At 31.9% G+C, this 12,711-nt stretch overlaps 1 protein-coding gene across 5 annotated transcripts in view; it reads left to right on the top strand.

Moving 5' to 3' along the window:
• Positions 1–12,711, top strand: part of SHOC2 (SHOC2 leucine rich repeat scaffold protein) — a 102,953-nt gene that overhangs the window by 63,272 nt on the left and 26,970 nt on the right. For 4 of the 5 annotated variants that reach the window (XM_036829749.1, XM_036829748.1, XM_036829750.1 and 1 more), the window contains exon 3: positions 10,017–10,154. The exons of the other annotated variant lie outside the window; for it this stretch is intronic. In XM_036829749.1, the coding sequence (XP_036685644.1) occupies positions 10,017–10,154 (138 nt within the window). The remainder of the gene's footprint in view (positions 1–10,016; positions 10,155–12,711) is intronic. 5 annotated transcript variants of the gene reach the window in all.

Genomic DNA, 12,711 nt, shown 5'->3' with positions numbered 1-12,711 from the left:
TTCATTGAATTAAAGGCTAGTTTAAGACTGCTTCTCTTTAAAGTTTCCTCCTATTTATTATTCTTTATAAAAACAGCTAAGTTAGAGGGAATCTTAAAAAAATCTATTTGTCCTATAGTGTATGTTCAATAAAATGCTACATCATTTATATTGTATACAATTTTGTGTAAATTTGTCTTAGGAGAATGATCTGCTATGTTATGTATGCTTTTTGAGAACCCAGATCATTTTTACTCATTAAAAAAAAACTCACAGCATTCAGATATATGAGAAATTAGAAACAGCAATTTTTTTAACCCATATGACTCATTAACATTTATTGAAAACAATCAATTTTCTACTGTATATACTATAGTACTGCAGTTATATTTTATGGCAAGTAATATATAATATATAATGAGTATGTATGTATAATCAATATACATAAAAATACTAAGAACAGAATCAGCAATTTTTTTTAAAGTTGAAGGACCTTAGAAATCTTATTTAATTCCCTATTATGTAATTTTCTGTGAATTTTTGCAGGTAATAAATGGTGGGTTTTCAGTAAATGTGGCTTGAAGTGAATTTAGTGAAGCCAAATACTATTACCCAATTTTTAATATTAACCCAAATTGTAACGCTTAGTTCCTAAAATTCTTGAAGTTCTCCTAGGACTGCCAGAGGTGCTGCAATTGCTTTCATGGTCCAGGTAACATTATTTAATGATCTCATTTGAGTGTTCTGTACAAGTGCTAATGAGTAACTTAGTTTGGCAGGAAAAAGAAATCAGGAAAGGGAGTTCATAGTTGTTAATAAATAACTTCTTTTCACTGGAAATCAGTAAGAAACCTTAGAGACCTAGAAATGAACTGTTAACTTAGTTGATTGTTATCAAATTGTCAGGTGTTTCACTAAACAGCAGAAACCTGGAAAAGTTACTCTTATTGCTAAAGGAGGAGGTAAGAGAACAGAGAAAAAAACAGCACTTCAACCATCTTAGAAGGATCTGATAGAACCAGAGAATACATTTGACTTCCCACACTGCTAAGGTGTAGGGAGGAGGGCAATCATTGTACTCTAATGATAGCATGCTATCCATTCAGAGAATATAGACACTGTTGTCCATGTTGCTTAGTTACAGAAGCACTTGCTCAGAAGAACTACTAAAGTTTTCTTTGCGATGAAAGGGAGAATTAAGGCTTTAAGACAAATTTATGCAAATATAATAGTGTATATTCTGACCTAAGTCCCTAGATCTATTCAAGCTTGTGTAATAAGTATTTCCAGCCCTTGTTAATTATGTAGTTTTACAAATGTATTTTAGTAAGATTTGATGTGATTTTTATAGAGCTAAGCCCTGAACGTTTGAAAAGTAACCCTATAAGTTCAGGAACAAGAGTTATTTTAAAGATGTAAACGTCCTTGATGTGAGTCAAATGATAATATAGGGAAGGCCACAACTTATGAAATAAACCTAAATTATTTATTTACCTGTATTTGAGTGCCTTTTAATAGATACGTTTTAATAGGGCCTTTTTGTATGTTGCTAGGCTCAATTTACTAAAATTTAAAGATTTTTTGCATTTATATTCATCATGGATATTCATCTGTAATTTCTTTTTTTTCTTCTCTCTTTGTAATGGTTTGCTATCAGGGCAATGCTGGCTTCATATTGTGGAATGAGTTGGAAAGTGTTCCTGTTTTATGTTCTGGAAGAGTTTGTGAAGAATTAATATTGTGTCTTCAAATGTTTAGAAGAATTTATCAGTCTTGTAATCTGGGACTGGGGTTTTCTTGATAGGAAAGTTTTAAATGACTAATTTAATTAATAGGAAGTTATTTGCGTTTTCTGTTTCTTCTCGGTTGAACTTTGATTGTTTGAATCTGTCAAAGCATTTGTCTGTTTTATTTGATCTGTTGAATTTTTTGGCATAAAGTTCATAATGGTTCTTTATTCTTCTTCTAAAGTTTGTAATACATATATTATCACATTCCTCTTTCATTCATTCCTGATATTGGCTTTATTGGTCTTTTCAAAAAAACTGCTTTTGGTTTTATTATTTTTTAAATTATCGTCCTTTTTTTTTTTGTTTTCTGCTCTTAACTATCTAGTTCCTTATTACTTTAGGTTTAATATGTCCTTTGTCTTCTGTCTTAAGTTGTTAGATTGATTTTGTATCTTTCTTCTTTGCATTATGTAAGGACATTGATAGCTATAAACCTCCCTCCAAGTACTATATTAGCAGCAGCACATAAATTTTGATATGTTGTATTTTCATTATTATTTAGTTCAAAGTATTTTCCAAATATCTCTTGTTATTTTCTAATCCATGGATTATTTAACAGTACATTGTTCAATTTCCAAGTATTTCAGAGATGCTTTCATATTTGCTTTTTCCTTTTTTTACTTTTCGGCTACACCATGCGGCTTGTGGGATCCTAGTTCCCTGACCAGGGATTGAACCTGCACCCTCAGCAATGAAAGTGTGGAGTCCTAACCACTGGGACTGCCAGGGAATTCCCTATTTTTTGTTACTGATTTATAAAATATAGTTTGTCTTGGTAAATGTTCTATATGCAGTTGAAAAGAAGGTACATTTTGCTGTTATTTTTGGAGCAAGGTCAAATTGGTTGATGATGTTATTAATTTCTTGTATACCCTTATTGATTTTCTGTCTACTTTTTTCTTCAGTTAGGAAGAAATGAGTGTTGAAATACCCAACTATAGTAGTAGATTTGTCTTTCTCCCATTAGTGCTATTATTTTTTGCTTCTTATATTTTGAAAGTTTGTTATTAGTTGTATATATACTTAGGATTTTTTTTTTCTGATGAGGCAGTTTATATCATGAAGCATCTGTCTTTATGGTAATATTTCTGGTAGTATCTCTTTTTCTAAATTCTGATTTTATTTGATATTGATATAGCCATATCTTTTTCCATCTTTTTACTTTTTGTGTCTTTATATGTATTTAAAATTGTTTCTTGTAGACATCATATGGTTAGGTCTTTTGTTTTATCCTGACAGTTTTTGCCTCAATTGAAGGGTTTAGACCATTTACATTTAATATAGTTATCAATATGATTGGTTTAAATTTATCAGCTGGCTGGCTATTTTCTATTTGTGCCATTTGTTTCCTTTTACCCCTCATTTCATGCCTTCTTTTGGATTATTTTTTTATAGATTCCACTCATCTCAACTGCTGCATGTTAGTTATACATCTCTGATACCTTTTTTAAGTGTCTACTCTAATATTTACAGTATATATCATAACTTAATACAGTCTACGTTTATATAATATTATACCACTTTACATATATCCTAAGAACCTTACAACAGAACACTTCTTTTTCTCCTGTTCTTTGTGCCATTATTGTCATACAATATATGACAATATACATTAGTCATATATATTACGTTATTCATATATTATAAATCCCATAATAATATATTGCCATTTTTTTTTACTTTAAAGTTTATCTTTTTTAAGCTTTCCATTTTGAACAAATTTTAGAGTTAAGGAAAAGTTGCAAAACAAATACTGAGGGTTCCTTGGTGAATCTTCCCCAAAACAATTATTACTATATTCTAATGATGACTTTTAAAAATTTCCCTTGTTCCTTTTGCATTTATTAATTGAAATCCTTCTATAAGGAGGAGCTGTCCTTTCTCTCCCATTTATTTATTTACTCAGTTATGTCAGTCTGGACTAATTTATTCTGTGGGTTCCAATCCAGTATTATTTTCATCAAATTTAAAAAACAGAGCATTAAGACCACCCAAGAAACTCTTCTTTCAATCACTATTCCCATCAAGGGTAGCGCAGTATCTTGACTTCCACCAACATACACTAGTTTTTCTTGTTTTTTATAAGTGAAATTATTGTATATGTATGCTTTTGTGTTTGACCCCTTCCACTTCACATTATTCATCATATTGGTGTATGTAGTTAGAGAATATTCCTTCTCATTACTGCATAATATTTCATAGTGTGAATATACCATGATTTTATTTATTCATTCTATTGTTTTTGGTTGGACAATACCAAATGCTGGTGCAAACTCTCATTCATTACTGTGGTAATGCAAAGTGGTACAGACACTTTGGAAGACAGTGGCAGTTTCTTACAAAGCTAAACATAGTCTCACCATACAATCTATCAATCATGCTCCTATTTACTCAAATGAGTTGAAAACTTATGTCTATGCAAAAAACTGTGCACAAAATGTTTTTAGCTGTTCTATTCATAATTGTTAAAAATTGGAAGTAACCAAGATGTCCTTCAGTAAATGAGTGAATAGTAAACTAGTACACCCATACAATGGAATATTTGTTCAGTGGTAAAAAAGAAATGAACTATCAAGCTACAAAAAGACATGGAGGGACCTTAAATGCATATTGCTAAATGAAAGAAGTCAATCTGGAAAAGCTACATATTATATGATTCCAACTATACAACATTCTGGAAAAGGCAAAAGTAAAGGCTCGATGGTTGCCAAGGGCCCCAGGAGAGAGATGGATCAATGAGTAGTGAAGCACAGGGGATTTTTAGAGCAGTGAAACTTCTGTATGATACTGTGATGATGGATACATGATATTATGCACTTATCAAAACCTATAGAACTGGACAACACAAAGAGTGGGTGGCGATGTAAAACATGGACTTCTAGTTAATAATAATAATGTATAAATGTTGGTTCATCAACTGTAACAAATGCACCACCTAATGCAGGATGTTAATAATAGTGGAAACTGGGGGGAGGTGGGGTATGTGGGAACTCTGTACTTTATGTGCAGTTTTTCTGTAAACCTGAAACTGCTCTAAAAACAAACAAAAAAAACTACTCTTACTACCCTCACCACTACCTCCTTAGTCAAAGCTGAAGTCCTTACCTTAGCCCACAAGACCCTGACTCCGAGCTACTTCATCTCCTATCACTTTCTTCCTTACTCATTATTCCAGCCACATTGGCTTTCTGTTGTGTTTTGAACTACTCTCTTGCCTCAGAGTCTTTGTGTTTGCTGTTCACTCAGCTTCCCCCAGATATTTCCATTGTTTCTTTCTTCTCCCATTATTCAGGTGTACACTCAAATGCTACTCCATTGGGGTTACTTTCCCCTTCTACTTACTATTAATACCTCTAATCTCCCCTTCCCCCCATCACATTCTTTTATCCTGCTTTATTTTCCTTTATAGCTTTTATATGTCCTCACCTTGGTTATATATTATTTGTTTGTTTTTTCCATATTAAAATATAAGTTCCATGAAGGCAGGAATTTTATCTCTTTTTTCCCTATTGTATCTTCAGTCCCTAGAATAGTGCCTAGTACATGGTAGGTGCTTAATAAGTATTTGTAGAATGGATCAATGAATGAAGTCTGTGTTCTCTCTGTAGGCAAATCTATGTAGGAAGTCAAACTTAAAAGATTGCTTACCAAGTATGGAATATGAGTCATAAGATGCATCGTATTAATGGCTCGTGTCATCAATATGATAACATGATGTGTTCATTTTCACTAAAAGATACATCTGCTCCACAGACAGGAAACTTCTATTTATGGGTCAAAAAATGCTCTTCCATATACAGTGTAGGAGAGACTGCTAGTATTTACCTCTTGAATCTCCCTTTTTTTTTCTCTTTGGATTAAAAAATGTACAAAAACAAGGAAAAATCACAAAATACAAATATATAAAGTAGAAAATAAAAACCACTCTTAAACCCAGCCAGAGACAAGTCACTGTTAAGACCTTGATTATTGTCCTTTAGAACCATCTGAGATGAACTTATATTTTGTTAATAATATTTGGATCATATAGTAAAATAAATGTTTAAAGTACTAACTAACTGGACAGAGTATAGAAATAGTAAATAGTGTGAAAGTAGTTTATGAACTCCTTAATATTTAATATTCTGTCTTTTGTGATTTGTAACACAAGCTCTTATCCTGGCACAGTATTGTCTAGTGCAGAATTTATAATATATTCAGAGTTTTCAAATGTTTCTGATTATTTGAATATGAACAAGAAAAGCTTGGGCAGTTAAGAGTGTTTGTTCTAAATAAGAGAGATCTTAAACTCCTTTTTTTCCTCCCCACACTAAAAATGTTTTGTCAGTTGCATTTAATAGGACATTTTGGATTAGTTTCGAAAATATTTTAGATTTTCCTGGAAACTATCTTTTATTAATTATAAACTTCCCTGAAGTTTTTTAGATCTTTTTCATTGGACTGAAGAAAATTCAAAGTTCCTAAGAGAAAATGTTTTGCATGGGTCCTTTAAAATGTATATGTGGATTTTGGGGAAAATCTAAAATAAGTTTCAAATTTAACTCAATAATATGTATAATTTACTTGTGAGTTTATTGTATTTCATGGACTAAAATAAAATTTAAAAATCATGTTCCTTTTGTGTGCTGATGCTGTTAAAAAATAAAATCACATTTCCTGAGTTTTAAGCATTTTCATAACTTTTCGTAATTACTAGATTATGAGAAAGAAGTATTAGTGTTATTAGATGACACTCTTCTTAATGTATCAGTGTTAACATGATTTCCTGACTTTGCAGAGTGTTGTATTGCTGGAGGATAATTTTCTGGAGAGAATATATACTCAAAATAATTCAGTTATTATATGGTGACTTATATAAATCAAAAAGGATTTAGGATTTAACTTAATTTGAGTCTAGATAATTATATTCTCTGCTTTTTAAAAACACTTAATTTTTAGTTTAATATTAGATAGTCATATGTAAGTTCCTGTCCTAAGATATTGGTAATTCATCTGCTTCTGTGTTCAGAGGTGCCAAACTGGCATCCTGAACCCTGAAAAAAGCCCACAGATATGTTCGATAACACAGTGTTTTGTTCTGTTTCAACCTAAAAATTAGTTGTTAGTATTTGAACATTAGAAGATTTTATATGAAAATATGAATTTCCAGCTTCTTTTGACAAGCATGAGAATTGGACAATATTGAGCTTTCTCGTCCCAACATTGCAGTGATTCTCAACCAGGGGCAGTTTTGGCAGTGTTACAAAAAAAGGACATTTGTCAATGTCTAGAGATAGTTTTGATTGTCATGACTTGGTGGGGAGGTGCTATTAGCATCTTATGGGTAAAGGCCAGGGATGCTGCTTATGCACAGGACAGCCTCCTACAGCAAAGAATTATCTGGTCCAAAATATTTCAGTATTGAGGTTGAGAAGTCCTGTAGTGTAGCAATAATTGACCTGAGTTGAATCATATCTGTTCTGAATAGGCTGAAGTTAGCCACGGTCTCCTCCCAACTTGCTTTATTTACTTGCTGGGACTCTATACACTTTTGAATTTGTGCATATTCCTTTAAAGTAGTGGGAGTTACTTTCAGGGGAACTGAAACATCTTCAAGTATTATTAGAAAAGTTGCGGCGAATACAAAAAACATTACTTCTGGCCTGAAGAGTATTAGAATCCAAGTTTTATTTTCCCCAGTTATCATCATTTATTCTTTCAGTTGAACATTGTTCTATGTACTAAGCACTATACTAGATATGGAGGAGATGAGCAGCTGCTTACACTTTAAGGATTATTATGTCTTGGAGAATTGTTCTGTTTATCATTATGTAATGCTTTCTATATCTCTGATAATTTTCCTTGCTTTGAAGTTGACTTTGTCTGAAATCTATGTAGCTACTTCAGCTTTCTTTTGATTAACATTAGCATTGTATTTCTTTCTCCATCCCTTTATTTTTAATCCACCTGTGTCTGTAAAGTAGGTTTTTCGAAGACAATACTATTTAGTTGGGTCTCGTTTTTTAATCCACTCTGTTAGTCTCTTGTCTTTTATTTTGTGCATTCACATTCACATTTAAAGTATTTATTGATTTAGTTGGATTTTTTTAATTAATTTTTATTGGAGTATAGTTGCTTTGTAATATCAACTATATTTGGAACTGTTTTCTATTAGTTGAACTTGTTCTTTTTTTTTTTGTCTTTCACCATTTTTCTGCATTATCTCAGTTTAATTGAGCATTTTGTATTATTTCATTTTCTCTCCTTAACATATCATTTATACTTGTTTAAATTATTTTTGTTTGTTTGTATGTATGTATGTATGTATGTGTGTGATTGCCCTGGAGTTTGCAGTATGGATTTACAGCTAACATAAGTCCACCTTCGAATAACACTGTACCATTCAGGGGTAGTGTGGGTGCCTTATAACAGAATATTCCCGATTCCTCCCTCCTGTCCCTTGTAACACTGCTGTCATTCATTTCATTTATCCTTAATCTATAATCACCTGCTATATTGTTGCTGTTAATACTTTGAACAAATTGTTATCTGTTATATCAATTAAGAATAAGAAAATAAAAGATTTTATTTGGTCTTTATTTATTACTTCTCTAAAGTTCTTCCTTTCTTTATGTAGATTAAGTTTCTGACCTATATCATTTTCCTTCTTTCTGAAGAACTTATTTTAATATTTCTTGCAAGACAGGTCTACTGGCAGCAAATTCCCTCAATATCTGTTTGTCTGAGAAAGTCTTTATTTCTCCTTTGCTTTGAAGGATAATTTCATTGGATATAGACTTTTAGGTTGGTGATTTTTTTTTTTCTCTCAACACTTGAAATATTTCATTCCGTTCTCTTCTTGCTTGCATGGTTACTGAAGAGAAGCCCAATGTGTTCTTATCCTTATTCCTATATAGGTAAGGTTTTTTTTTTCCCCCCTCTATCTTCTTTCAGAAATTTCTCTTTGTCTTTGATTATCTGTATATTATTTTGAATATGATATGCCTAGGTGAAAATAGGAGGGGACTTTTATCTTCACCCTGAGAACCTGGGGTGGGCCTCCTGGAGGTAAAGCACAAGGATTCCAATTTCTCCACATCCTTGCCAACATTTGTTTTGTTTGTTTTGTTTTTTTTGTTTGTTTTTTGATTATAGCCATCTTCATGGGTATGAAGTGGTATCTCATCGTATTGATTTGCATTTTTTAATGATTAGTGATGTTGAGCATCTTTTCATGTGTTTACTGGCCATTTGCATATCTTTGGAGAAATGTCTGTTCCAGTTCTTTGTCCACTTTTAAATTGGGTGGTTTGTTTTTTTGTTGTTGAATTATGGGAGTTCTTTATACATTCTGGATATTAATCCCTTAGCAGATATGTGATTTGTAAATATTTCCTCCTATTCTGTGGGTTGTCTTTTCATTCTCTTGATAGTGTCCTTTGATACACATAAGTTTTAAATTTTGATGAAATCCAATTTACTTTCTCTTTTGTTGCTTATGTTTGTAATATGTGGCTTAATAATATGCCCTACACCCATTTTTCAGTTTTATGCACTTCATTTGCTTATCTTACTTTTTCAGTATTTCCAACCTCTGCCAAAAAAAAAAAAGGGAAATCATGAGAGAGCCAATATAACTTTTATAAATAAGTTTATGAAGACAGAAAAACACTAAGAATAATCTGAATTGCCAAATACAGTCCTTTCAACCAGAATGAGGAGAAAAATACCTTATTTTCTATCCTTTTGGAGTACTATTAAATTGAGAAGCAGTTTTGATTTATAAATCTCAATTTACATATTTATATAACATCAGAACATATGCTTATTTGAAAGCATACATATTTTGAGGTAAAGGTGACCCTCAAATTAAACTCAAAATGTATCTGATATTATTGTGTTGAATTTGGTTTAAAAAATTAGTAAGCTCTTTTTGAAGTATGGAATATACAAATGTAAATGTGGTTAAGTTGGTTACTTAAGTTAAAAAAATATATAATATTGGTTGGTAATGATTTACAACCACATTTTAACATTATCAGATGTCATTTTCCTTTTTTCTTTAGGTATAATTGACATATAACCTTATATTAGCTTCATAATTCAATATTTGTAAAATGTCATGTTCAAATAACAGCTTCAGATTTTGTGTTTGACTTTTACTTTTTCAGAAAAAGTATAGTTATGATATAGAAAATGTTTTTTCTTTCATTATTTGATATTTTCTTTAAAAATTCTTATTAAATTTTTATGTTGGTCAATTTACAGGTGAATTATGTAACCTCATTACGCTGGATGTAGCTCACAATCAACTTGAACACCTTCCAAAGGAGATTGGAAACTGCACACAGATAACCAACCTTGACTTGCAGCACAATGAATTGCTAGACCTCCCAGATACTATAGGTATGAGAGGAGAAAGAAGATACTGTTCATCATTTATAGCTACTTGGACATTAAAATCCATTTTGATAATAAAAAATTAAAATTCAACATTGTCAAAGTGGTAAAACTTCTAAAAGACAGTATTTTAAAATCATTTTTTATTTCCATTTCCAGGCAAAGAAAATAACTAAATTTTAGGAAATGATCTCAATTAAATTGTAAAGAAGATAGAATATTGAGTAATATGTATATGTTCTATAACTCTGCTTAAATTGCAGAATGGGTGCATTTTCTGTTTTTGCTTATTTCAGAATGTTGCATGCTCTTGTATAGGGTGTGGTCCCTTCTTTGCTAAAATAGACCACACTGAAAAATAAAATCATTGCTGTTTAGTTTTTAAAACATGGCCAATGTATTTTAAAGTTTGTTCATCTTATTATTGAGGGACTAAAAGATGTCTCAGAGTGCAGAATGTGTTTTGAAAATGCATAGCCAGAGAACAGAAAGTTGGATTGCACTTACCCTGATGTGTTCCATATTTATATATTCTTGTTTCTTTTTCTAAATGACCCCAAATTTATACAAACATTAGAGGGAATTTTTACATTAAAAAAAATTACTCTGTACTAGGTTTATATAATTTTGGTAATGAATATTTACAAGGTTCTCTTACTAAATCATTTGAGGCCTATGATAATGTTATCTTTCTCCAGAAGGATTTTTGTTTGCTTCTCTCAGGTACCTAGGGTGACCACTTTATTCCATCTGTGTTCTAAGGTTTGTGATTTTTCTGGTCCCCCCCAAATGATTCAGAGGCAAGCTGCAGACTAATTGGAGGGTTGTTTTAATTCCGGTTTACCCCTTGTACTAGGGTGCAGCCCTGTAGGGTCCCAGTTGATATTGATTACTAGACTCCCCACCCTTGGCAGGCTCTAGATTTTGACTCTTGGCGGAAACATGCCTTAGCCTTTCAGCTGCATCTTCTAGTTAGGAAAGCACTCTCAGGACAAAATCTTCTCCAGTGTTTTGCTTGTTTCTGGGTTCCCACCTGGTTTCCAGCCTGGTTACTAGTCATTATCTTGTTAGCTTTCTGATTTTTGTTTTAGAAGTGTTTTTAGTTTTCTTCAATGGGAGGGTTGCTTGAATTATCTAGTCTACCACTACTTGAAACAGAAGCAGTTGTTATGGAATTTTTTAATAAGTTACAATAGACTGTCTTTGGTTACATGACACCTGTTCACAGAAGAGTAATCTGAGACTTCTTCAGGATATAATAGCTAGCCATTAGAACCTATATCTTTCTGATTCTTGTCCCCTAGAGTCTAGAACAGACAGAAAAATACCAAATAAATACAAAATAAATGAAAAAAAAAGTCATGGGAGACAGGACTAGAAGTTCTAGAAAGAGAATAGAGTAAGACAATGAAGAAGCTATAAAATATAATTTAATAATATTTCCCTGAACTTGACAAAAACCCAGATAATAAGATTGAAATTGCTTACCAAGAAGAAATAATGAAAAAACATACATTCTGGTAGAAGTTTTAAAAATTAGATTTACTTAATTATTTTTAATAAACAATATATTCATACATAATGTTATAAAACCTGTCTTTGTCTAGTTTCAGTTTCAGGGTAATCCTGGCCGTATATAATAAGTTGGGAAGTACTCCCTTCTCTTCAATTTTTGCAACAGTTCGTATAAAATTGACATATTTCTTCCTTTAATATTTGATAAAATTAATTGGTAAAGCCACCTGGGTCAGGATTTTTCTTTGTTGGAATGTTTTTGAAAGCAATTTCAATTTCTTTGATAGACATAGGGCTATTTAGGTTATCACTTTCTTCTTCTTGAGAAAACTTGGTCATTTGTGTCTTTCAGAGAATGTGTCCATTTCATTTAAGTTGTCACATTTAATGAGCAGAAAATTGTTCATAATAATTCCCTTATTGTTTCAATATCTATAGAATCTGTGGTAATGCCATTTCTCTCATTCCTGATATTGGTAATTTATGTCTTCTCTCTTTTTTTTTTTCCCTGATCAGTCTGGTTAGAGGTTTATCAATTTTATCAGTTTTTTTTTGATTGTCTCAAAGTATTGATTTTTCTCTATTCTTTCCTTGGGTTTTGTTTCATTGATTTCCACTTTGACCTTTCTTCTTCCCTTTCATCTGCTTACTTTGAGTTTTATTTGTTCTTTTTCTAGTTTCTTATGGCGGAAGATTGAGATTATTGATTTGAGACCTTTCTTCTCATATAGGCATTTAGTGCTATAAATTTTGCCTTACATACTGCTTTAACAACATCCCACAAATTCTGACATCTTGTGTTTTCTTTTTTGTTTTGTTCAAAATACTTTCTAATTTACCCTTTTGTTTTCTGTGATCTGTGTGTTATTTTTTTTTTTTTAAAGCTTTTATTATTTATTTATTTATTTATTTTTTGGCTGTGTTGGGTCTTCGTTTCTGTGCGAGGGCTTTCTCTAGTTGTGGCAAGCGGGGGCCACTCTTCATCGCGGTGCGCGGGCCTCTCACTATCGTGGCCTCTCTTGTTGCGGAGCACAGGCTCCAGTCGCGC

The sequence above is a fragment of the Balaenoptera musculus genome, chromosome 16 (assembly GCF_009873245.2).
Source record: "Balaenoptera musculus isolate JJ_BM4_2016_0621 chromosome 16, mBalMus1.pri.v3, whole genome shotgun sequence".
Taxonomy (NCBI): Eukaryota; Metazoa; Chordata; class Mammalia; order Artiodactyla; family Balaenopteridae; genus Balaenoptera; species Balaenoptera musculus.
The sequence above is the reverse complement of the archived record's forward strand: the minus strand, read 5'-3'. Positions and strand labels throughout refer to the sequence as shown.